General features: G+C 50.4%; 1 protein-coding gene across 2 annotated transcripts; it reads right to left on the bottom strand.

The window, feature by feature from the left end:
- Window positions 1-1,354: 1,354 nt before the first annotated feature.
- Window positions 1,355-24,667, bottom strand: LOC139235308 (zinc finger protein 214-like). 2 transcript variants are annotated; one of them, XM_070866458.1, is made up of 3 exons: window positions 24,443-24,667; window positions 14,894-15,082; window positions 1,355-2,727 (listed from the first exon to the last, which is right to left on the bottom strand). In XM_070866458.1, exon 3 carries the CDS (start codon window positions 2,390-2,392, stop codon window positions 1,691-1,693), a length of 702 nt encoding a protein of 233 aa, XP_070722559.1. In that variant the 5' UTR covers window positions 2,393-2,727; window positions 14,894-15,082; window positions 24,443-24,667; the 3' UTR covers window positions 1,355-1,690. The 2 variants fall into 2 exon arrangements, with proteins under 2 accessions (XP_070722559.1, XP_070722560.1); XM_070866459.1 differs by having other exon boundaries at window positions 14,894-15,050.
- Between the last annotated feature and the right edge of the window lie 1,267 nt (window positions 24,668-25,934).

The following is a 25,934-nucleotide window of genomic DNA, read 5'->3' as shown; positions in this document are numbered from 1 at the left end:
CTTTCAGACAGTGCATTCTGGATCATAACAATTCGCTGGGTAACAAATGATCACACATCTCACCTCTCGTTATTTTGCCAATCATCGGAAGTCTGACTCCTCTGGTTACCTTCCCTAATGCCGCTGGAAAGAATTTCCATTTTTACTCTTTCTTCTAAATCATTCCTAATTTTGTACATCTCTGTCAAATCTCCTTTCACCCTTTTTTGCTCTCTGGAGAAAACTTCACCAGGCTCTCCACATCACGGAAGTCCCACCTCCCTGGCACCGCTCCTTCTGCACCTTCTCTAAAAGCTTGGCATCATTCCGAAAGTTTGGAGCCCAAACTTGAACACAATTCTCCAGCTGAGGCCGGACCAGTTTTTTATAAAGGGTTGGCAAACTAAACATCAAATGCTGATATTTCTCTGATGGGGTTTAAAGGGCGAGGTCCATCCAGTCAGTTGGATGTGTCAATGAGACTGCAATCTGAAATAAGCGCATTTGGAGTGGAGAGCCAGGGACATGCTGTGTAACTGGGCGCAAACAGTCCTGCACTGCCCCCACATCACTTGTTTCCCATTTGGCATGAAAGGAATGTGTTAGTTGCAACAATTCATTTGATTTGATTTCAAATAGTTTAGAATAGAAATTGAATTATGTTTCTTTGATTTTTTTGCCCCAACTCAGGTTCAAGGCCTCAATTTTTCGCTTCGACTGTGTACAGTCACAGGATTCCAACTCTGCGACTGTACATTGCAATTCCATCCCTGGGACTGTACATGGGGATTCTAACCCTTGGACTGTCCATGGGGATTCTAACCCTGGGACTGCACATGGGGATTAGAAACCTGGTACTGTACATGAGGATTCTAAACCTGGCACTGTACATGGGGATTCTAAACCTGGGACTGTACATGGGGATTCTAATCATGGAACTGTACAGAGGGATTCTAATCCTGGGACTGTACATGGGGATTCTAACCCTGGGACTGCACATGGGGATTCTAAACCTGGCACTGTACATGAGGATTCTAAACCTGGCACTGTACATGGGGATTCTAACCATGGAACTGTATATCATGTCCAGGCGTTCGGGCCCCCTTTGGAGACGACCAGGCCTCTACTTCCCCGCAGTGCTCCAGGTGTGGTCTAGCCAGGGCTTTGTGCATCTGCAGAAGGCTGGCAGTGCCCATGGAATAGTATCAAGGGAGGTAGCTTAGTCGTGACTTTCATTTTAAACTTTAAATCAACTTGGGAAACTTATAAATAACTTTGGAAAACTTTTTTAAAACTCCAGAAGAAACATTTAAAACTTCTAAAAAAAACTTTTAACCAACGTGGAAGAACTTTCAAGAATTCTTTGCTTTAAAAATTTTTTTATTGAGGAATTTAATACTGTACCCCAATCTAACGAGAAAATATTTTGGTGTGTTTTATTAGCATCATTTTCAGTCATTTGAAACCAGGTTACACACGACGATGCCTGGCAAGCAGGTGTGCCTCCGACCAAGTGACCTGGACATCAGCCTCCTGCCTCCCCCCCAGAGGCGGGATTTCATCCCTCCATTTATGTATTTATTTGTCTATATCCCAAATATTAAACTCCAGTCCAGTTACAGGAGTTATCATCAGCAGAAACAAACCCCAATTGTCAGAATGAACATGGTTCAGTCAGGATGTGATTAACAGCAGATTCCAACCGCTGCAGTCAGTTGTGAACTCGCTGGTGTGCCAGCAGGGTGGATGACCGAGTGAATCCCTTCCCACAATCAGAGCAGGTGAACGGCCTCTCCCCACTGTGAACTCGCTGGTGTCTCAGCAGGCCGGATGATCGAAAGAATCCCTTCCCACACTCAGAGCAGGTGAATGGCCTCTCCCTAGTGTGAACTCCCTGGTGTGTCAGCAGGTGGGATGGCTGAGTGAATCCCTTCCCACACACAGAGCAGGTGAACGGCCTCTCCCAAGTGTGAACTCGCTGGTGAACTACAAGGTGGGATGACTGAGTGAATCCCTTTCCACACTCAGAGCAGGTGAATGGCCTCTCCCCAGTGTGAACTCGCTGGTGTGCCAGTAGGTCAGATGACCGAAAGAATCCCTTCCCACACTCAGAGCAGGTGAACGGCCTCTCCCCAGTGTGAATTCGCTGGTGTGACTGCAGGTGGGATGACTGAGTGAATCCCTTCCCACATGTAGAGCAGGTGAACGGTCTCTCCCTAGTATGAACTCGCTGGTGTGTCAGCAGGTGGGATGACTGAGTGAATCTGTTCCCACACACGGAGCAGGTGAACGGCCTCTCCCCAGTGTGAATGCGTCGATGAGTTTCCAGTTCTGATGGCGACCTGAATCCCTTCCCACAGTCCCCACATTTCCACGGTTTCTCCATGGTGCGGGTATCCTTGTGACTCTCCATGGTTGGATGATCAGTTGAAGCCTCGCCCACACACACAACACGCTTACAGTTTCTCTGCACTGTGAATGGAGTGATGTTTCTTCAAGCTGTGTAACTGATTAAAGCTCTTTCCACAGGCAGTGCACTGGAACACTCACTCGGGTGTGTGTGTCTTGGTACCTTTCCAGTCACACTGATATTTGCAATATTGTCCCACAGGCAGGACAGACAAACACTTCTCCTTCCACTTTCAAAGACCGATGATATTCAGGTCCTGATGAATCGATTGACTCCGTCAGATCTTGACACGATATTTGGTTTCTGTTTCCTGTCTGAAAATTTCCCCTTCTAATACGCTGTAAAAGGAGATAACAAATCTCATCACCATCAGTACAAGACACAAATTCAGGATAGACATATCTCGGGGCCAAGTTTCGACAGGAGTTGCTCCTATTGTTTTGGAGTATCCAATAAATCACAATTCTCCACCTTTAGTTTGTTCCACTTTCAGTCAGTTAGTTCAGTTTCTTTTTCCAGCCACTTACGCCCGTTTTGGCCAGTTAAGCAAATTTAGACAGCGAAAAGTTACTCCAAACTAACTTAGGCCTGAGTCAGTGCCCACTTTTGTACGCTCAGAAAAACCTTGTGGACACTTTAGAAATCAGGCGCTGGTAGCCAGAGATGGCGGGCGGGGGAGGGGTTGTGGAGGGAAGGGAAGATAGAGGATTTTCCAAAGCATTAAACACTTCACTTTTAAAAATAAAGAACCATCATCAATAATAAATTATCAATAACTCAATCAATAAATAAAATTTAAAAAGTAATTAAAAATTAAAAAGTAATTAAAAATCAATCAATAAATAAAAAACTAAAAGTTCCTACCTCACCTACTGCAGCACCTCTCCGTTCCGGAGCACTGCGAGCCCTCCAGCAGCACACACAGCCCTGCCTGCCTCATTACATTTTCAAGGTTGAAGAGTTCGGGCGGGGCGCGTCACCGGGGAAGAGTTCGGGCGGGGTGCACCGCCGGGGAGGTGGTTGGGTGGGGCCCGCCGGAGAGATGATCGGGCGGCCCTATCACGGAGCTGGTGTTTGGGCGGGCCGACAGGGAGGCCTCGAGGTAAGAGCAGTGGCAGTGATGCGAGGCCCGAGGACAGACAGCGGCGAGGTGAGGGACGGTGAGGCAAGGCGAGGGGCGGCGAGGCGGGGCCCGAGTTTAGGCAGCAGCGAGGCGAGGCGGGCAGACCACTCGGCCCGGGCCAGGGGCAGCGAACATCGCGTCGTTCCTTCGGCCAGGGATAGGGTCGCCCGGAGCCACGACACGCTGGGAGGGCCAGGAGCTACTGTGTACACACGCAGACCCCACTGCACACACGGGCAGCTGCCGACACTCTTTTTGGTGCATGGCTGTAGCTCCGCCCCCCGCTGCTTCTCTTGTGCTCAGTCCAAAGCAGGCCAGATCACCGTGGAGAATCCCGAGGTAAGTATAAGGCTCACTTTTCCTTCTGGACAGTCGGCGGACCTCTCGGAGGTGCACCGTTCTATGGTCAGTCGAAACTTGGCCTCCTCGTTTCCATGGAACATTCTTTCCTCTCTTGTTCTTCCAAAGCTGTAAATCCCTGTCCCACACATTGTCCCTCCTGCTGTGCTGAAATCCAAATCAACACACAATTCTAAACTGTTTCTCCTCCACTCCCAGTTTTCACCACCAATTCTGACTGGGTTCAGAAATACACTCACTGGTACACTTCCTTCTCCTATAGGAGTGGACTCTGGCTGGGTTCACTTGTACACTCACTGGTTCCCCTCCCATATGTGTGGTGATTCTGGTTATTCTCAGTTCTATACTCACTGGTTCCCCTCCCTCTCCTCCCCTGAAGGTACTGACTCTGGCTGGGTTCAGTTCTACACTCACTGGTTCCCCTCCCTCTCCTCCCCTGAAGGTACTGATTCTGGCTGGGTTCAGTTCCACACTCACTGGTTCCCCTCCCTCTCCTCCCCTGAAGGTACTGACTCTGGCTGGGTTCAGTTCCACACTTACTGGTTCCCCTCCCTCTCCTCCCCTGAAGGTGCTGACTTTAGCTGGGTTCAGTTCTACACTCACCAGTTTCTCTCCAATATGTGTCCCATGTGCCCGATCTCCATGTGTGAACCTCGACAGTGAGTGTCGACAGGCTATTCCACTGTCCTCACCTGAGGCCTCACACATGCATTTTCCAGCAGGATCACTGGACCCTCCTCACAATGGCTCAGTTTCTAAACAATAAGGTGATAAGTGGTTATGGGGAGTGGGCAGGGAACAGAAGAACATAAGAAATAGGAGCAGGAGTAGGCTATAGGGCCCCTCGAGCCTGCTCCGCCATTCAATAAGATCATGACTGATCCGATGATGGACTCAGCTCCACTTACCGGCCTGCTCCCCATAACCTCTTATCGTTTAAGAAACTGTCTATTTCTGTCTTAATTTTATTCAATGTCTCAGCTTCCACAGCTCTCTGAGGCAGCGAATTCCTCAGATTTACAACCGTCTGAGAGAAGAAATTTCTCCTCATCTCTGTTTTAAATGGGCGGCCCCATATTCTAAGATTATGCCCTCTCGTTCTAGTCTCACCTATCAGTAGAAACATCATCTCTGCATCCACCTTGTCAAAACCCCTCATAATCTTATACGTTTCGATAAGATCACTCTCATTCTTCTGAATTCCAATGAGTAGACACCCAACCTACTTAACCTTTCCTCATAAGTCAACCCCATCATCCCCGGAATCAACCTAGTGAACCTTCTCTGAACTGCCTCCAAAGCAAGTATATCCTTTCGTAAATATGGAAACTAAAACTGCACGCAGTAGTCCAGCTGTGGCCTCACCAATACCCTGTATAGCTGTAGCAAGACTTCCCTGCTTTTATACTCCATCCCCTTTGCAATAAAAGCCAAGATACCATTGGCCTTCCTGATCACTTGCTGTACCTGCATACTATCCTTTTGTGTTTCATGCACAAGTACCTCCAGGTCCCGCTGTACTGCAGCACTTCGCAATCTTTCTCCATTTAAATAATAACTTGTTCTTTGATTTTTTTTTTCTGCCAAAGTACATGACCTCACACTTTCCAACATTATGCTCCATCTGCCAAATTTTCCCCCACTCACTTAGCCTGTTTATGTCCTTTTGCAGATTTTTTGTGTGCTCACACATTGCTTTTCCTCCTATCTTTGTATCGTCAGCAAACCTGGCTACGTTATACTCAGTCCCTTCTTCCACGTCGTTAATATAGATTGTAAATAGTTGGGGTCCCAGCACTGATCCCTGCGGCACCCCACGAGTTACTAGTTGCCAACCCGAGAATGAACCATTTATCCTGACTCTCTGTTTTCTGTCATTTAGCCAATCCTCAATCCATGCTAATATATTGCCCCCAACCTCCTCAACATTTCCTCATTAGTCCACCCCCTCATCTCCAGAATCAACCTCGTAAGCCTTCTCTGAACTGCCTCCCCTCTCCACCGCTGAAGATGCTGAATCTATCTGGTTTCAGTTCTGCACTCACTGGTTCCCCTGCCCTGAAGGTGCTAACTCTGGCTGGGATCCATTTTGCACTCACTGGTTCCCCTCCCTCCCATCTGCCACTCCCCTTAGGGTGCTGACTCTGGCTGGGTTCAGATATAGATTCTCTGGTTCCCCTCTCATTCCCTGAAGGTGTCGACTCTGGCTGCGATCAGTTCGACAATCACTCATTTCCCTCCCGTCCATCTCTCTCCTCCCCTGAAGGTACTGACTCTGGCTGGGTTCAATTCCACACTCACTGGTTCCTCTCCCCTGAAGGTACTGACTCTGACTGGGTTCAGTTCTACACTCACTGGTTCCCATCCCCTGAAGGTGCTGACTCTGGTTGGGTTCAGTTCTGCACTCACTGGTTCCACTCCCCTGAAGGTGCTGACTCTGGCTGGGTTCAGTTCTACACTCACTGGTTCCACTCTCCTCCCCTGAAGATGCTGACTCTGTCTGGTTTCAGTTCTGGACTCACTGGTTAACATACGATATAGGAGCAGCAGTAGGCCATGCGGCCCCTCCAACCTGCTCCGCCATTTAATACGATCATGGCTGATCCGATCATGGACTCAGGTCCCCTTCCCTGCCCACTCCCCATAACCCCTTATTGCTTAAGAAAGTGTCTATTTCTGTCTGAAATTTATATAATGTCCCAGCTTCCACAGCTCTCTGAGGCAGTGAATTCCACACATCCACAACCCTCAGAAGAAATTTCTCCTCATCTCAGTTTTAAATGGAGGCCCCTTATTCTAAGATTATGTCCTCTAGTTCTAGTCTCCCCCATCAGTGAAACATCCTCTCTGCATCCACCTTGTCACGCCCCCTCATAATCTTATATGTTTCGATAAGATCACTTTTCTATCTTCTGAATTCCAATGAGTAGAGGCCCAACATATTCAACCTTTCCTCATAAGTCAACCCCCTCATCTCCAGAATCAACTTTGTGAACCTTCTCTGAACTGCCTCCAAAGCAAGTATATCCTTTTGTAAATATGGAAACCAAAACTACACGCAATATTCCAAGTGTGGCCTCACCAATATCCTGTACAACTGTAGCAAGAATTCCCAGCTTTTATACTCCATCCCCTTTGTAATAAAGGCCAAGATTCCATTGGCCTTCCTGATCACTTGCTGTACCTGCATACTGATCTTTTGTGTTTCATGCACAAGTCCCCCCAGGTCCCGCTGTACAGTAGCACTTGGCAATCTTTCTCCATTTTAAATAATAATTTGCTCTGTGATTTTTTTTTCTGCCAAAGTGCATGACCTCACACTTTCCAACATTATACTCCATCTGCCAAGGTTTTGCCAACTCACTTAGCCTGTCAATGTCGTTTTGCAGATTTTGTGTGTCCTCCTCACACATTGCATTTCCTCCCATCTTTGTATCATCAGCAAACTTGGCTACACTACACTCGGTCCCTTCTTCCAAGTCGTTAATATAGATTGTAAATAGTTGGGGTCCCAGCACTGATCCCTGCGGCAACCCACTAGTTACTGATTGCGAAACTGAGAATGAACCATTTATCTTGACTCAATATTTCCTTAAAAGTCAACCCTCTCATCTCCGGAATCAACCTCCTCTCAACTGCCTCTCCTTTCCTCCCCTGAAGATGCTGAATCTATCTGGTTTCAATTCTGCACCCACTGGTTCCCCTCCCTCCCCTGAAGGTACTGACTCTGGCTGGGTTCAGTTCTATACTCACTGGTTCCCCTCCCCTGAAGGTGCTGACTCTGGCTGGGTTCAGTTCTACACTCACTAGTTCCCCTCTCATCCCTCGAAGATGCTGACACTGGCTGGATTCAGTTCTACACTCACCGGTTTCCATCCCGTGAAGGTGCTGACTCTGGCTAGGTTCAGTTCTACACTCACCGGTTCCCCTCCTGTGAAGGTGCTGACTCTGGCTGGGTTCAGTTCTACACTCACTGGTTCCCCTCCCCTGATGGTGCTGACTCTGGCTGGGTTCAGTTCTACACTCACTGGTTCCCCTCCCCTGAAGGTGCTGACTCTGGCTGGGTTCAGTTCTACACTCACTGGTTCCCCTCCCTCCACTGAAGGTGCTGACTCTGGCTGGGTTCAGTTCTACACTCACTGGTTCCCCTCCCCTGAAGGTGCTGACTCTGGCTGGGTTCAGTTCTACACTCACTGGTTCCCCTCCCCTGAAGGTGCTGACTCTGCCTGGGTCCAATTGTATACTCAGTGGTTCCCCTCCCTCCCATCTGCCCCGTCCCTTAAGGCGCTAACTCTGGCTGTGTTCAATTCCACACTCACTGTTTCCCCTCCCTCCCCTCTCCAGCAGGCAGAGTTTAGGGAGTTAGGAGAGAGATTAAAAAGCAGGACCTCAAAGCTAGTAATCTCCAGATTCCTCCCGATGTCACGAGCTAGTGAGTACAGAAACAGGTTGATAGAGTAGATGAATACCTGGCTGGAGAGATGGTGCAGGCGGGAGGGAGTTAGTTTCCTGAGGCACTGGGACCGCTTCTGGGGAGGTGGGACCTGTACAAACCAGACGGGTTGCACCTCAACAGAGCCGGGACCAATATCCTCGCGGGGGGGGGGTTGCTAGTGCTGTTCGGGAGAGTTTAAACTAGCTTGGCAGGGGGATGGGAACCTGAAAATAGAGTCAGTAGGGAGGGGAGTAAAGCTAGAATTAGAAAGCAAAAATAAAGAAAGTGAGTTTGAAGGAGAGAGGAAACAAGCAGGAAAAAAGTGTAAAAAAACAAACTTAAAGGCACTTTGTCTAAATGCACGTAGCATTTGTAACAAAATAGATGAGTTGACGGCACAAATAGATACAAATGGGTATGATCTGATAGGCATTACAGAGACGTGGTTGCAAGGTGACCAGGTCTGGGAATTAAATATTCAGCGGTACTGGACAATCCGGAAGGACAGACAGAAAGGAAAAGGAGGTGGATTAGCTCGATTGATAAAGGATGGAATCACTGCAATAGTAAGAAACGATATTGGCTCAAATGATCAGGATGTTGAAACGGTTTGGGTGGAGATAAGGAACAATAAGTGGAAAAAGTCACTGGTGGGTGCAGACTATAAGCACCGTAACAATAGCTACTCTGTTGGTCAGCGCATAAACCAGGAAATAGTGGGGGCTTGTAAAAAGGGAACAGCAATAATCATGGGTGATTTTAACCTCCATATTGATTGGACAAATCAAATTGGTCAGGGTAGCCTTGAGGAGTTGTTCATAGAGTGCATAAGGGACGGGTTCCTTCAGCAGTATGTAACGGAACCAACCAGGGGGCAGGCTATCTTAGATCTGGTCCTGTGTAATGAGACAGGATTAATAAACAATCTCCCAGTAAAGGATCCCTTGGAATGAGTGATCATAGCATGATGTGAATTTGAAATTCAGATGGAGGGTGAGAAAGTTGGATCTCTAACCAGCGTACTAATCATAAATAAAGGAGACTATGTAGGTATGAGGGCAGAGTTGGCTAAAGTGGACTGGGAAAATAGATTAAAGTGCAGGACGGTTGATGAACAGTGGTGTACATTTAAGGAGATATTGTACAACTCTCAAGAAAAATATATTCCAGTGAGGAGGAAAGGGTGTAAAAGAAAAGATAGCCATCCGTGGCGAACTAAAGAAATAAAGGACGGTATCCAATTAAAAACAAGGGAATACAAAGTGGCCAAAACTAGTGGGAGGACAGAAGACTGGGAAGCTTTTAAAAGCCAGCAAAGAATGACTAAAAAAAATGATTAAGAAAGGGAAGATAGACAATGAAAGTAAACTAGCACAAAATATAAAAACAGATAGCAAGAGTTTCTACAGGTATATAAAAAGGAAAAGAGTGGCTAAAGTAAATGTTGGTCCCTGAGAGGACGAGATCAGGGAATTAGTAATGGGGAACATGGAGATGGCAGAAACACTGAACAAATATATTCTATCAGTCTTTACGGTCGAGGACACTAACAATATCCCAACAGTGGATAGTCAAGGGGCTACAGGGGGGAGGAACTTAACACAATCACTAAGAAGGTGGTACTCAGTAAGATAATGGGACTAAAGGCGGATAAATCCCCTGGAGCTGATGGCTTGCATCCTCGGGTCTTAAGAGAAGCAGCAGCAGGGACAGTGGATGCATTGGTTGTAATTTACCAAAATTCCCTGGATTCTGGGGAGGTCCCAGCGATTGGAAAACTGCAAATGTAACGTCCTTATTTAAAAAAGGAGGCAGAAAAAAAGCAGGAAACTAAAGACCTGTTAGCCTAACTTCTGTGGTTGGTAAAATGTTGGAGTCCATTATTAAAGAAGCAGTAGCAGGATATTTGGAAAAGCAAAATTCGGTCAGGCAGAGTCAGCATGGATTTATGAAGGGGAAGGCATGTTTGACAAATATGCTGGAATTCTTTGAGGATGTAACAAACAGGGTGGATAAAGGGGAACCAGTGAGTGTGGTGTATTTGGACTTCCAGAAGGCATTTGACAAGGTGCCACATAAAAGGTTACTGCACAAGATAAAAGTTCACAGGGTTGGGGGTAATATATCAGCAAGGATAGAGGATTGGCTAACTAACAGAAAACAGAGAGTCGGATAAATGGTTCATTCTCTGGTTGGCAACCAGTAACTAGTGGGTTGCTGCAGGGATCAGTGCTGGGACCCCAACTATTTACATTCTATATTAAAGAACTTGGAAGAAGGGACTGAATGTAATGTTGCCGAGTTTGCTAATGATACAAAGGATGGGAGGAAAAGCAATATGTGAGTACACATAAAATCTGCAAAAGGACATAGACAGGCTAAGTGAATGGGAAAAAATTTGGCAGATGGAGTATAATATTAGAAAGTGTGAGGTCATGCACTTTGGCAGAAAAAAAATCAAAGAGCAAGTTATTATTTAAATGGAGAAAGATTGCAAAGTGCTGCAGTACAGCGGGACCTGGGGGTACTTGTGCATGAAACACAAAAGGATAGTATGCAGGTACAGCAAGTGATCAGGAAAGCGAATAGAATCTTGGCCTTCCTGATCCATGTTTATGAAAGGATATACTTGCTTTGGAGGCAGTTCAGAGAAGGTTTCAGGGATGAGGGGGATGACTTATGAGGAAAGGTTGAGTAGTTTGGGCCTCTACCCATTGGAATTCAGAAGAATGAGAGGTGATCTTATCGAAACGTATAAGATTATGAGGGGGCGGGACAAGGTAGATGCAGAGAGGATGTTTCCACCGATGGGGGAGACTCGAATTAGAGGGCATAATCTTAGAATAAGGGGCCACCCATTTAAAACTGAGATGAGGAGGAATGTCTTCTCTCAAAGGGTTGTAAATCTGTGGAATTTGCTGCCTCAGAGAGCTGTGAAAATTGGGTCATAGAAACATAGAAAATAGTTGCAGGAGTAGGCCATTCGGTGTTTTTGTGACTGGAAGGCTGTTTCCAGTGGGGTTCTGCAGGGCTCAGTGCTGGGTCCCTTGTTTTTTGTGGTATATATCAATGACTTGGACTTCAATGTTGGGGGTATGATTTAGAAGTTTGCAGGTGACACTAAAATAGGCTGTGTGGTTGAGAATTAAGAAGAAAACTGCACACTGCAGGAAACTATAAATGTACTGGTCAGGTGGGTAGTAAAGTGGCAAATGGAATTTAATCCAGATCAGAGTGAGGTAATGCATTTGGGGAGGTCTAACAAGGCAAGGGATTACACATTAAATGCTACAACACTGAAAATTGTAGAGGAACAAAAGGACCTTGGAGTGTAGGTCCACAGATCGCTGAAAGTGGCAGGCCAGGTAGATAAAGTGGTTAAGAAGGCATATGGAATACTCGCCTTTATTAGTCGAGGCATGGAATACAAGAGCTAGGACTGGTTAGGCCGCAGTTGGAATAGTGTGTGCAGTTCTGCTCATCACATTACAGGAAAGATATGATTGTACTGGAAAGGGTACAGAGGAGATTTACAAGAATGTTGCCTGGACTGGAGAATTTTGGCTATGAGGAAAGATTGGAGATGTAGAGTCCATTTTCTTTGGATCAGAGGACACTGAGGGGAGACCTGATGAAAGTGCATTAAATTATGAGGGGCCTGGATAGAGTGGATAGGAAGGACCTGTTTCCCTTGGCAGAGGGATCAACAACAAGGAGGCACAAATTTAAAGTAATTGGTTCAGAAGAGATACGAAGGGAATTTTCTTCACCTAGAGGTTTGTGGGGGTCTGGAACTCACTGCCTGAAAGGGTGGTAGAGGCAGAAACACTCAGCACATTTGAAAAATACTTGGATGTGCACTTCAAGTGTCATCACCTACAGGGCTACGGACCGAGAGCTGGAGAGTGGGATTCGGCTGGATAGCTGTTTGTCGGCCGGCACGGACACAGTGGGCTGAAATGGCCTCCTGCCATGCTGTAAATTTCGATGATTTTATGATTTATGACCTAGATGAAGGGACCGAGTGTAATGTATCCAAATTTGCTTATGATACAAAACTAGGTGTGAGAACACAAGAGTCTGCAAGATATATATATAAATAGACTATGTGAGTGGGCAGTAAGGTGGCAGATGGAGTATAGTGTAGGGAAATGTGAGGTTATTCACTTTGGTCGGAACAACAGAAGAACAGAGTATCTTTTAAATTATGAGAAACTTTTAAACGTTGGTGTTTAGAGAGATTTGGGGTGCCCTTGTGCAAGACACACAGAAAGTGAGCATGCAGGTACGCAAGCAATAAGGAAGGCAAATGGTTTGTCCTTTATTGCAAGGGGTTAGAGTATAAGAGTAAGGAGGTCTTGCTACAATTGTACAGGGCCTTGGTGAGACCACACCTGGAGTACTGGGCACAGTTTTGGTTTCCTTATCTAAGGACGGAAACACTTGCCTTGGAGACGGTGCAACAAAGGTTCACAAGATTGATTCCTGGGCTGTCTTATGATGAGATAGTGTGTAGAATGGGCCTATACATTCTCGAGTTTAGAATAATGAGAGGTGATCTCATTGAAACATAAAAGGTTCTGAAGGGGATTGACAGGTTAGATGCTAAGAGGTTGATTTGCCTGGCTGGACTGGCTAGAACTAGGGGGCACAGTCTCAGGATAAGTGGTAGGCCATTTAAGACAGAGATAAAGAGGAATTTATTCATTCAGAGTGTTGTGAATCTTTGGCATTCTCTCCCCCAGAGGGCTGTGGATGCTCAGTCTATTCAAGGTTGAGATAGATAGATTTTTGTATATTAAGGGAATCAAGGGATATGGAGATCAGGCAGGAAAGTGGCGTTGAGGGCGATGATCAGCCATGATCTCATTGAATGGCGGAGCAGGCTCGAGGGACCTTATGGCCTACTCCTGCTCCTATTTCTTATGTTGATATCCAGGGGGCTCTAGATTTATTAGTCCCACCCTTTTTCTTGAAGGTAACATACTTCCTCTGAACCCTCATTATCTCCTCATTGAATGCCTCCCACTGCTCTGAGACTGATTTAACTTCAACATAAGAACATAAGATTTCAGAGCAGGAGTATGCCATTCGGCCCCTCGAGCCTGCTCTGCCATTCAATGAGATCATGGCTGATCTTCTACCTCAACTCCACTTTCCTGCACTATTCCATATCCCTTGATTCCCTTAATTTACAAAAATCTATCGATCTCTGTCTTAAATATGCTCAAAGGCAGAGCCTCCACAGCCCTCTGGTGTAGAGAATTACAAAGATTAATGAGTAAATAAGTTTCTGCTCATCTCAGTCCTAAATGGCCAACCCCTTATTTTGAGACTGTGACCCCTGGTTCTGGACTCCTCAGCCAGAGGAAACATCCTCCCTGCATCTATCCTGTCACACCTTAAGAATTTTGTATGGTTCAATGAGATCATCCCTCATTCTTCTAAACTCGAGAGAATACATGCCTAGTCTACTCAATCTCTCCTCATAGGACAATCATCCCACCCCAGGAATTCAGTTTGGTGAACCTTCGTTGCCATCCTCAACAGTAAGTACATCCTTCCTTTGGTAAGCAGCCAAAACTGTACACAATACTCCAGCTGCAGTCTCACCAGGGCCCTATATAATTGCAGTAAGACGTCTTTACTCCTGTACTCAAATCCTTTGTAATAAAGGCCAACATACCATTTGCTTTCTTCGTTGCTTGCTGTACCTGCATATTAACTTTCAGTGATTCGTATACAAGGACACCAAGGTCCCTCTGAACACCAACGTTTCCCAATCTCTCACCATTTCAAATAGCGGTTTCCAGTCCACTTTGGCTAAATCACATCTCAGCTTCGTAAAATTGGCTTTTCCCCAATTGAGAACTTTTATTCCTGGTCTATCTTTGTCCTTTTCCATAACTACCCTAAATCTAACTGAATTACGATCACTAGCACCAAAATGCTCTCCCACTGATACCCCTTCCACCTGCCCAGCTTCAGTCCCTAACTCGAAGTCCAGAACTTCCCCCTCTCTTGTTGGGCTTGCTACGTACTGGCTAAAAAGTTCTGCTGGTTGCTGACCCCTCTGTGAAGGGAAATAGGTCCTTCCTCTCCACTCTATCTAGGCCCCTCATAATTTTATACACCTCATTAAGGTCTCCCCTCAGCCTCCTTTGTTCCAAAGAAATCAAACTATTAAGAGGGTTGGTGGGCTGGCGGAGGTTACAGAGATGGGGAACGGTGAGACCCTGGAGAGATTTGAACAAGAGGATGCGTATTTTAAAGGCTGATGCCACCAGCCAATCTCGCCCAGCACAGAATGTAACTCACTACTAACAGGAAGGATGTTACTTTAACTACGATGAATGCATAATGCGGGGAAATCAATCTCTGTCCCTTTGACTAACAGCGTCATGGAAAGAGGGAAATGAATGACCTTTAAACACCTGATTAACTTGGCACTGAAGTGTCTGAAACTCATAATAGGAGCTCCAGGAAAACAAAATACTGACAAATGTTACATTGTTTTGTTAACGAAAGAAATCTCGATTTAACTTTTAAAAGATAAATTGTTTAAGAGCGGTTCACACAGACTCACCCGACAGGCCGACTCAGGATCCACCCCTCAAGCACCGTGATTGGTTGCAGAACACGCTGCTCCCTGGGCCCAACGGCCCCTGACCTCTCTTCCTGTTGGTTCCCAGGGCAATCAATCACCGCTCGCCAACGTTACACTGCCAGATTAAGTTGAGCGGCTTGGAGGAAGAAATAAAACAAGACCGTGAACCTGAGTTAAGAAATAAAATTAGAGAAGCATGATGAAATAAACAAGGATAGACAATATCAACTAAAGGGTACAATCCGAAAGGGGGTGCATGAACAGTGAGACCTGCGGGTATATGTGCACAAATCACTGAAGGACAGGTTGAGAAAGCAGTTAAAAAAGCTTACAGGTTGCTGGGCATCACAGAGTACAAAAGCAAGGAGGTTATGATGAACCTTTGTAAACCACTGGTTCGGTGTCAACTGGAGCATTGTGTCCAATTCTGGGCACCGCACATTAGGATGTGATGGCCTTAGAGAGGGTGCAGAAAAGATTGACAAGAATGATTCATGAGATGAGGGACTTCGGTTACATGGATTGACTGGAGAAGCTGGGGTTGCTCCCCTTGGAGCAGAGAAGGTTGAGAGGAGAATTGATAGAAGTGTTCAAAATCATGAGGGTCTGGACAGAGTAGATAGAGAGATACTGTTCAACTGGCAGAAGGGTAGAGAATCAGAGGAGATGGATTTAAGGTGAATGGCAGCAAGTGGTTAAGATCTTGAAAGCACGGCCTGAAAGGGTGGTGGAGGAAGACTCAATCACAGCTTTCAAAAAAAAAAGTTGGATAAGTATTTGAAAAAAAACACTTGCAGGGCCGGGGGAAAAGGCGGGCAGTGGGACGAGCTGGGAGCCGGCAAGGGCTCGACGGGCCGAATGGCCTTCCGCGCTGAAACCATTCTCTGATTGTGTTGAGCAGAACCACTCTGTTCCCTGACTCAATCTAAAGCCTTCCTGATTGTGAGCACCTGTTAAACCTGCCCTGCACCTTCACTGCTCCAGATAGGGGGCACTGGAAAAAGGAAAAATTTGATTTTAGTGCCCAAAAAAAAAACCCACAAAAAAAACCAAAAAAAAAACAAAAAAGGGCCTTGTAAATGTCTTGTGTGTGTCATCCAGGTCGGGTGGCACGGATACATGTTTTATGTTTTGCAGGTTAACTCAAAAGAGTTTCACTGCTCCAGAGTGTCTGATTAAGGTTAACGGGTCCTTGACGGCGCCCCTTCGCTTTAGGAGAGGGGTGCGCCAGGGATGCCCCATGTCCGGCCAGTTATACGCCGTTTGCGTGGAGCCTTTCCTGCGCCTCTTGCGGACGAGGTTGACGGGACTGGCTCTGCAAGGGCCGGGCGTGGAGGTCGTCCTCTCGGCTTACGCCGATGACGTGCTCCTCGCGGTAGAGGATCCCGCTGACCTGCGGAGGATGCGTGAGTGCCAGGAGATTTACTCGGCCGCGTCCTCCGCCAGGATCAACTGGGAGAAATGTTCCGGACTCCTGGTGGGTCAGTGGCGGGTGGACTCCCTGCCGGAGGAGCTCAGGCCTTTTGCCTGGAGCACGACCCATCTCCTCTATCTGGGAGTCTACCTTAGCCCCGACGAGGGAGTCTGGCCGGCGAACTGGCAGGAGCTGGAGGCCAAGGTCGCCGCTCGCCTAGGGCGCTGGACAGGACTGCTCCGAGTACTGTCCTACAGGGGTCGAGCGCTAGTCATAAACTAGCTGGTGGCCGCAATGTTGTGGTACCGGCTGGTCACTTTGACCCCTCCCCCTGCGTTTGTCGCCAAGATACAGAAGAAGCTGGTGGACTTCTTCTGGAACAACAGGAAGCACTGGGTCTCTGCCGCGGTCCTGAGTCTCCCGCTTGAGGAGGGCGGTCAGTCGTTGGTGTGCGTCAGCGCCCAGCTCGCGACTTTCCGTCTTCAGACCCTGCAGAGATACCTTTACGTCGAGCCCCCTCCTAGGTGGTGTGCTCTGGCGAGGTATTTCTTCCGCCAGCAGCTCGACCTCAATTATGACACGCAGCTCCTGTTTGTGAACTTGGGGGGGTGCCAGGACCGCCCTCCGGGAGCTGCCTGTCTTTTACAGGGAACTCATCAGGGTCTGGAACAAAGTCTCCACCAAGCGCAGCTCTCCGCCGGCTGGAGTGGCGGCCGTCCTGCAGGAACCGCTGCTCGGGAATCCGTACCTCCACGGCCGAGGTTTTATGTGGCGGTCGGAAGAGAGGGCTGTGGCTGGTGAGGTGACCAGGGTCAGGGACCTGCTCGATGGCGGAGGAGCGGGCTGGATGGCGCTAGACACGCTGGCGCGGCGCCTAAATTCTGCCAACGTCTGCCACGCGGCCGATGCCATCGAATCGCTAAAAACAGCTCTGGGCCCTGACTCCGTTAGGTGCATCGAGGAGGCTCAAGCACGTGGGGAGATCCCGTCCGAACTGACCCCCGTCCGGACGGAATTCCTCATCGGCGCCAAACCCCGGAACCTCCCTTGGGGGCCGGCGCCTCACAACTTGAGCCGCCTCGGGGAAATCCCCTCCGTGCCTTTCAGTTCCGCGCGGAGGGGTTTCCTGTACGGGCTGCTCCTGCACACCCTCAACTTTGCCATCCTCGCCGGCCGTCCGGACACGCCATGGCGTACCATCTTGCCGTCCGGAGGAGGCGGGGGTCCCCGATGGAGGGCACTCTACGCAGGGGTCCTCCCACTATTCATCGGGGACTTGGCCTGGAGGGTGGTGCACGGAGCAGTGCCGTGCAACAAATTTTTAAGCCGGTTCACGGACTCCCAGGCCGCCTGCAATTTCTGCGGTCTGGAGGAGTCCGTGTTCCATGTTTTTATTGAATGCACAAGGTTGCAGCCCCTGTTCCACTATTTGAAGGGGCTGCTCCTGAAATTCTGGCTGCACTTCAGTCCCACTCTCCTGATCTTTGGGCACCCTGTGCGGAGGGGAGCGGGTAGGTCCGAAGGCCTCCTCATAGGACTGCTCCTGGGCACGGCCAAGGGTGCCATCAGCCGGTCCAGGCAGCGGGCGGTCGAGGGGGTCGTTCAACCTGACTGCCTGCCTCTCTTCCGCTCTTACATCCGGTCCAGGGTGTCCTTGGAGATGGAGCACGCGGTGTCCACCGGTACGCTCGCGGCCTTCCGCGAGAGGTGGGCACCGGAGGGACTGGAGTGCATCATCACGCCCGGCAACCAAATTTTAATTTGATTTTACGTTTTAAAGTTAATTTGTTTTAATTGCCGGTGCTTTTAGTGTCCCCCTCTCCTTTTATAGGGGGCACTGGAAAAAAGGAAAAATTTGATTTTAGTGCCCAAAAAAAAACCACAAAAAAAAAAAAAAAAGGGCCTTGTAAATGTCTTGTGTGTCACCCAGGTCGGGTGGCATGGTCTTAATGTTTTATGTTTTGCAGGTAAACTCAAAAGAGTTTCATGCATAAGGAGGCACCGGAGGGACTGGAGTGCATCATCACGCCCGGCAACCAAATTTTAATTTGATTTTACGTTTTAAAGTTTAATTTGTTTTAATTGCCGGTGTTTTTAGTGTCCCCTTCCCTTTTATAGGGGGCACCGGAAAAAATTGTGATTTTAGTGCCCCAAAAAAAAAAAGAAAAACACAAAAAAAAACCAAAAAAAAGGAAAAAAGGGCCTTGTAAATGTCTGGTGTGTCACCCAGGTCGGGTGGCACAGTTTAATGTTTTATGTTTTCGCAGGTAAACTCAAAAGAGTTTCATGCACAAGGAACCAATCGTGGAGGAGTGGAGGCGTGTCCTGCTCAGTTGGAGCTGTGAGCAGTGAGAGAGGCAGCTATCAACTTGTGCTCCTGCCTGGAGAGCCCTGAGACCAGCCCAGGAAAAGAAGGAAGGGGCTTCAACACCAACTTTTATCCAGAGGGAGAGGAGGAGAACAGAAAACATTTCACTGCTCCAGATAGGGGGCACTGGAAAAAGGAAAAATTTGATTTTAGTGCCCAAAAAAAAAACCCACAAAAAAAACCAAAAAAAAAACAAAAAAGGGCCTTGTAAATGTCTTGTGTGTGTCATCCAGGTCGGGTGGCACGGATACATGTTTTATGTTTTGCAGGTTAACTCAAAAGAGTTTCACTGCTCCAGAGTGTCTGATTAAGGTTAACGGGTCCTTGACGGCGCCCCTTCGCTTTAGGAGACGGGTGCGCCAGGGATGCCCCATGTCCGGCCAGTTATACGCCGTTTGCGTGGAGCCTTTCCTGCGCCTCTTGCGGACGAGGTTGACGGGACTGGCTCTGCAAGGGCCGGGCGTGGAGGTCGTCCTCTCGGCTTACGCCGATGACGTGCTCCTCGCGGTAGAGGATCCCGCTGACCTGCGGAGGATGCGTGAGTGCCAGGAGATTTACTCGGCCGCGTCCTCCGCCAGGATCAACTGGGAGAAATGTTCCGGACTCCTGGTGGGTCAGTGGCGGGTGGACTCCCTGCCGGAGGAGCTCAGGCCTTTTGCCTGGAGCACGACCCATCTCCTCTATCTGGGAGTCTACCTTAGCCCCGACGAGGGAGTCTGGCCGGCGAACTGGCAGGAGCTGGAGGCCAAGGTCGCCGCTTGCCTAGGGCGCTGGACAGGACTGCTCCGAGTACTGTCCTACAGGGGTCGAGCGCTAGTCATAAACTAGCTGGTGGCCGCAATGTTGTGGTACCGGCTGGTCACTTTGACCCCTCCCCCTGCGTTTGTCGCCAAGATACAGAAGAAGCTGGTGGACTTCTTCTGGAACAACAGGAAGCACTGGGTCTCTGCCGCGGTCCTGAGTCTCCCGCTTGAGGAGGGCGGTCAGTCGTTGGTGTGCGTCAGCGCCCAGCTCGCGACTTTCCGTCTTCAGACCCTGCAGAGATACCTTTACGTCGAGCCCCCTCCTAGGTGGTGTGCTCTGGCGAGGTATTTCTTCCGCCAGCAGCTCGACCTCAATTATGACACGCAGCTCCTGTTTGTGAACTTGGGGGGGTGCCAGGACCGCCCTCCGGGAGCTGCCTGTCTTTTACAGGGAACTCATCAGGGTCTGGAACAAAGTCTCCACCAAGCGCAGCTCTCCGCCGGCTGGAGTGGCGGCCGTCCTGCAGGAACCGCTGCTCGGGAATCCGTACCTCCACGGCCGAGGTTTTATGTGGCGGTCGGAAGAGAGGGCTGTGGCTGGTGAGGTGACCAGGGTCAGGGACCTGCTCGATGGCGGAGGAGCGGGCTGGATGGCGCTAGACACGCTGGCGCGGCGCCTAAATTCTGCCAACGTCTGCCACGCGGCCGATGCCATCGAGTCGCTAAAAACAGCTCTGGGCCCTGACTCCGTTAGGTGCATCGAGGAGGCTCAAGCACGTGGGGAGATCCCGTCCGAACTGACCCCCGTCCGGACGGAATTCCTCATCGGCGCCAAACCCCGGAACCTCCCTCGGGGGCCGGCGCCTCACAACTTGAGCCGCCTCGGGGAAATCCCCTCCGTGCCTTTCAGTTCCGCGCGGAGGGGTTTCCTGTACGGGCTGCTCCTGCACACCCTCAACTTTGCCATCCTCGCCGGCCGTCCGGACACGCCATGGCGTACCATCTTGCCGTCCGGAGGAGGCGGGGGTCCCCGATGGAGGGCACTCTACGCAGGGGTCCTCCCACTATTCATCGGGGACTTGGCCTGGAGGGTGGTGCACGGAGCAGTGCCGTGCAACAAATTTTTAAGCCGGTTCACGGACTCCCAGGCCGCCTGCAATTTCTGCGGTCTGGAGGAGTCCGTGTTCCATGTTTTTATTGAATGCACAAGGTTGCAGCCCCTGTTCCACTATTTGAAGGGGCTGCTCCTGAAATTCTGGCTGCACTTCAGTCCCACTCTCCTGATCTTTGGGCACCCTGTGCGGAGGGGAGCGGGTAGGTCCGAAGGCCTCCTCGTAGGACTGCTCCTGGGCACGGCCAAGTGTGCCATCAGCCGGTCCAGGCAGCGGGCGGTCGAGGGGGTCGTTCAACCTGACTGCCTGCCTCTCTTCCGCTCTTACATCCGGTCCAGGGTGTCCTTGGAGATGGAGCACGCGGTGTCCACCGGTACGCTCGCGGCCTTCCGCGAGAGGTGGGCACCGGAGGGACTGGAGTGCATCATCACGCCCGGCAACCAAATTTTAATTTGATTTTACGTTTTAAAGTTAATTTGTTTTAATTGCCGGTGCTTTTAGTGTCCCCCTCTCCTTTTATAGGGGGCACTGGAAAAAAGGAAAAATTTGATTTTAGTGCCCAAAAAAAAACCACAAAAAAAAAAAAAAAAAAAGGGCCTTGTAAATGTCTTGTGTGTGTCATCCAGGTCGGGTGGCACGGATACATGTTTTATGTTTTGCAGGTTAACTCAAAAGAGTTTCACTGCTCCAGAGTGTCTGATTAAGGTTAACGGGTCCTTGACGGCGCCCCTTCGCTTTAGGAGACGGGTGCGCCAGGGATGCCCCATGTCCGGCCAGTTATACGCCGTTTGCGTGGAGCCTTTCCTGCGCCTCTTGTGGACGAGGTTGACGGGACTGGCTCTGCAAGGGCCGGGCGTGGAGGTCGTCCTCTCGGCTTACGCTGATGACATGCTCCTCGCGGTAGAGGATCCCGCTGACCTGCGGAGGATGCGTGAGTGCCAGGAGATTTACTCGGCCGCGTCCTCCGCCAGGATCAACTGGGAGAACTGTTCCGGACTCCTGGTGGGTCAGTGGCGGGTGGACTCCCTGCCGGAGGAGCTCAGGCCTTTTGCCTGGAGCACGGCCCATCTCCTCTATCTGGGAGTCTACCTTAGCCCCGACGAGGGAGTCTGGCCGGCGAACTGGCAGGAGCTGGAGGCCAAGGTCGCCGCTTGCCTAGGGCGCTGGACAGGACTGCTCCGAGTACTGTCCTACAGGGGTCGAGCGCTAGTCATAAACTAGCTGGTGGCCGAAATGTTGTGGTACCGGCTGGTCACTTTGACCCCTCCCCCTGCGTTTGTCGCCAAGATACAGAAGAAGCTGGTGGACTTCTTCTGGAACAACAGGAAGCACTGGGTCTCTGCTGCGGTCTTGAGTCTCCCGCTTGAGGAGGGCGGTCAGTCGTTGGTGTGCGTCAGCGCCCAGCTCGCGACTTTCCGTCTTCAGACCCTGCAGAGATACCTTTACGTCGAGCCCCCTCCTAGGTGGTGTGCTCTGGCGAGGTATTTCTTCCGCCAGCAGCACGGCCTCAATTATGACACGCAGCTCCTGTTTGTGAACTTGGGGGGGTGCCAGGACCGCCCTCCGGGAGCTGCCTGTCTTTTACAGGGAACTCATCAGGGTCTGGAACAACGTCTCCACCAAGCGCAGCTCTCCGCCGGCTGGAGTGGCGGCCGTCCTGCAGGAGCCGCTGCTCGGGAATCCGTACCTCCACGACCGAGGTTTTATGTGGCGGTCGGAAGAGAGGGCTGTGGCTGGTGAGGTGACCAGGGTCAGGGACCTGCTCGATGGCGGTGGAGCGGGCTGGATGGCGCCAGACACGCTGGCGCGGCGCCTAAACTCTGCCAACGTCCGCCACGTGGCCGATACCATCGAGTTGCTAAAAACAGCTCTGGGCCCTGACTCCGTTAGGTGCATCAAGGAGGCTCAAGCACGTGGGGAGATCCCGTCTGAACTGACCCCCGTCCGGATGGAATTCCTCATCGGCGCCAAACCCCGGAACCTCCCTCGGGGGCCGGCGCCTCACAACTTGAGCCGCCTCGGGGAAATCCCCTCCGTGCCTTTCAGTTCCGCGCGGAGGGGTTTCCTGTACGGGCTGCTCCTGCACACTCTCAACTTTGCCATCCTCGCCGGCCGTCCGGACACGCCATGGCGTACCATCTTGCCGTCCGGAGGAGGCGGGGGTCCCCGATGGAGGGCACTCTACGCGGGGGTCCTCCCACTATTCATCGGGGACTTGGCCTGGAGGGTGGTGCACGGAGCAGTGCCGTGCAATAAATTTTTAAGCCGGTTCACGGACTCCCAGGCCGCCTGCAATTTCTGCGGTCTGGAGGAGTCCGTGTTCCATGTTTTTATTGAGTGCGCGAGGTTGCAGCCCCTTTTCCATTATTTGAAGGGGCTGCTCCTGAAATTCTGGCTGCACTTCAGTCCCACTCTCCTGATCTTTGGGCACCCTGTGCGGAGGGGAGCGGGTAGGTCCGAAGGCCTCCTCGTAGGACTGCTCCTCGGCACGGCCAAGGGTGCCATCAGCCGGTCCAGGCAGCGGGCGGTCGAGGGGGTCGTTCAACCTGACTGCCTGCCTCTCTTCCGCTCTTACATCCGGTCCAGGGTGTCCTTGGAGATGGAGCACGCGGTGTCCACCGGTACGCTCGCGGCCTTCCGCGAGAGGTGGGCACCGGAGGGACTGGAGTGCATCATCACGCCCGGCAACCAAGTTTTAATTTGATTTTACGTTTTAAAGTTTATTTTGTTTTTAATTGCCGGTGCTTTTAATGTCCCCCTCTCCTTTTATAGGGGGCACTGGAAAAAGGAAAATTTTGATTTTAGTGCCAAAGAAAAAAAAAAAGAAGAAAAAAAGGGCCTTGTAAATGTCTGGTGTGTCATCCAGGTCGGGTGGCACGGATACATGTTTTATGTTTTGCAGGTAGACTCTAAAAGAGTTTCACTGCTCCAAGGAGAACCACCCCAGATGCTGCAGCCATCATCTTATTGAATGGTGGCAGGCTCGAGGGACCAAAGGGCCGACGCATCTCCTATTTCTGATATTTTCATGTATTCATGTCACTGGTCCCCATCCTGCATCTGCTCCCTGCAGTAAGATGGCTGCCGTGCATGCTCCCAGCCCTGCAGCGGGACAATGGAAAATATTGTGACGTCGAGGAAGCCCCGCCCCTGTTGTTCCCTGCTCCCCGTGGCGGGCGGACCCATGCTGCCCAAAGATGGCGGCTGAACTCCCGGCAACCTCCGACGGTATCCAAGGCCCGTCCCCGCCCGAAGGTGCCCTGCAGCCGCCACCCGCCGACTTGGCGGCAAATCTCACCGCCTGCGCGTGTCCGTGAGTCCTCAGGGAGGCTGGGCGCACTGCCCGGGCTGCTCATCCATCCTCCGCGGGGGGAGGGCTAAACATCGTCCATCCGCAGCTAACCTCCCACAATAGGCTGGCCCCACGCCTGCGCACAACTCCGCCTCGCCTCGCCTCACCTGGGCCCGAGCTCAAAGGCTGCGAGCGGAGCCCACCAACAAACCCCCCAACCGCCCGCCCACAACACTCAGCCCGCAGCCAATGGCGAGGCGGCGCGGGGCACCAGCTCCACCCAGCGCGCTGCTCCGCGCCAATCAGTGTCGGGGTCGCGGCACCAATCAATCACTGGTCCCTGAAGGTACTGACTCTGGCTGGGTTCAGTTCTACACTCACTAGTCCCCCTCCCCTGAAGGTACTGACTCTGGTTGGGTTCAGTTCTACACTCACTGGTTCCCCTCCCCTGAAGGTACTGACTCTGGCTGGGTTCAGTTCTACACTCACTGGTTCCCCTCCCCTGAAGGGACTGACTCTGGCTGGGTTCAGTTCCAGACAGTGACATCATTCACATTGGTCCTGCACCAAGATGGTCGCGCATGCGCTGTGCTACTCACTCAATCAAGATGGCCGAACGCGGAACCTGCCCTCCTGTACGAAGATGGCCGTCGTTAGCCGGGCCTGTGACCGGAGAAAGCCCCGAAGCTGCAACCGCCGTTATTCCGATTATTACTCCGGGCTTGCGGCGGGCACCGGTTGTTTCTGAAGCCTCCCCAGCTTCCCGCTGGTCCCTTACTCCGCTCCGTCCCGATGAAAAGGATACTTCTGAGGAGCCTGTACAAAACATGTCTTCTCCGCCATTACACGCACCGCGCATGCTCCAAACACAGCCAGGGCCCGCGCCTGCGCACTGAGCTCCTGTAGTCTGGGTGCGGCACATTCTCGCCCGCGGGGCATGCTGGGTACATAAGAGCATGAAAAATCGGAGCAGAAGTGGGGCAGATACTGCACGGGTTATACACAGAGTAAAGCTCCCTCTGTACTGTCCTAAAGAATCCCAGGGCAGGTACAGCACGGGTTAGTTACAATTTAAAGCTTGCTGTACGCTGACTCATCAAACACTCCCAGGGCAGGTGCAGCACATATTAAATACACAGCAAGGATCCATCTGCATTGTCCCACCAGGTATTCCCAGGGCATGCACAGCATAGGTTAGATACAGAATAAAGCTCCCACGAGACTATCCCAAGAAAAAAATCACAGAGCAGTTACAGCACAACTAGTTTGTTGTTGATCTCTAAATCAAATGCACCCTGATTAAAGGGGGGTGGGGACACTATAACCGACAAAATAATCCAATGAAACTTTGGACGGTAAACTTAAATTAAATTAAAATTTGGTTGCTGGAGGTGATAATGCACTCCAGTCCCTCCGGTGCTGACTTCTTACAAAAGGCTGCAAGCGTACTGGTGGCAGGTACAGCACATGTTCGATACAGAGTAAAGCTCCCTCTACAGTGACCAATCAAACACTCCCAGGGCAGGTACAGCATAAATTAGATACAGAGTAAAGCTCCCTCTCCACTGTCCCATCAAACACTCCCAGGGCATGTACAGCACATGTTAGATACAGAGTAAAGCTCCATCTACAGTGACGAATCAAACACTCCCAGGTCAGGTACAGCACCAGTTAGATACGGAGTAATGCTCCCTCGACACTGTCCCATTAAACACTCCCAGGGCAAGTACAGCATAATTTAGATGCAGGGTAAACGTCGCTCTAAACAGCCAATCCAAAAATGCACAGGACAGGCACAACACAGGTTAGGTGCACATCATCATCATCACAGGCAGTCCGTCGAAATCGAGGAAGACTTGCTTACACTCTAAAAGTGAGGTCTTAGGTGACCAAACAGTTCAATACGGGAATCACAGTATCTGTCACAGGTGGGACAGAGAGTCGTTGAACGAATGGGTGGGTGGGACTGGTTTGCCACATGCTCCGATGCTTGGTTTCTGCATGCACTCAGCGATGAGACTCGAGGTGCTCAGAGCCCTCCCGGATGCACTTCCTCAACTTAGGACAGACTTTTGTCAGGGACTCATCGGT

Source organism: Pristiophorus japonicus, chromosome 23, assembly GCF_044704955.1.
Source record: "Pristiophorus japonicus isolate sPriJap1 chromosome 23, sPriJap1.hap1, whole genome shotgun sequence".
Classification (NCBI taxonomy): Eukaryota; Metazoa; Chordata; class Chondrichthyes; family Pristiophoridae; genus Pristiophorus; species Pristiophorus japonicus.
The sequence above is the reverse complement of the archived record's forward strand: the minus strand, read 5'-3'. Positions and strand labels throughout refer to the sequence as shown.

What these genes read in the sequence shown, in the direction of transcription:
- LOC139235308 (XM_070866458.1), bottom strand. Translation starts at nt 2,392, where the DNA reads ATGGAGAGTCACAAGGATACCCGCACCATGGAGAAACCGTGGAAATGT.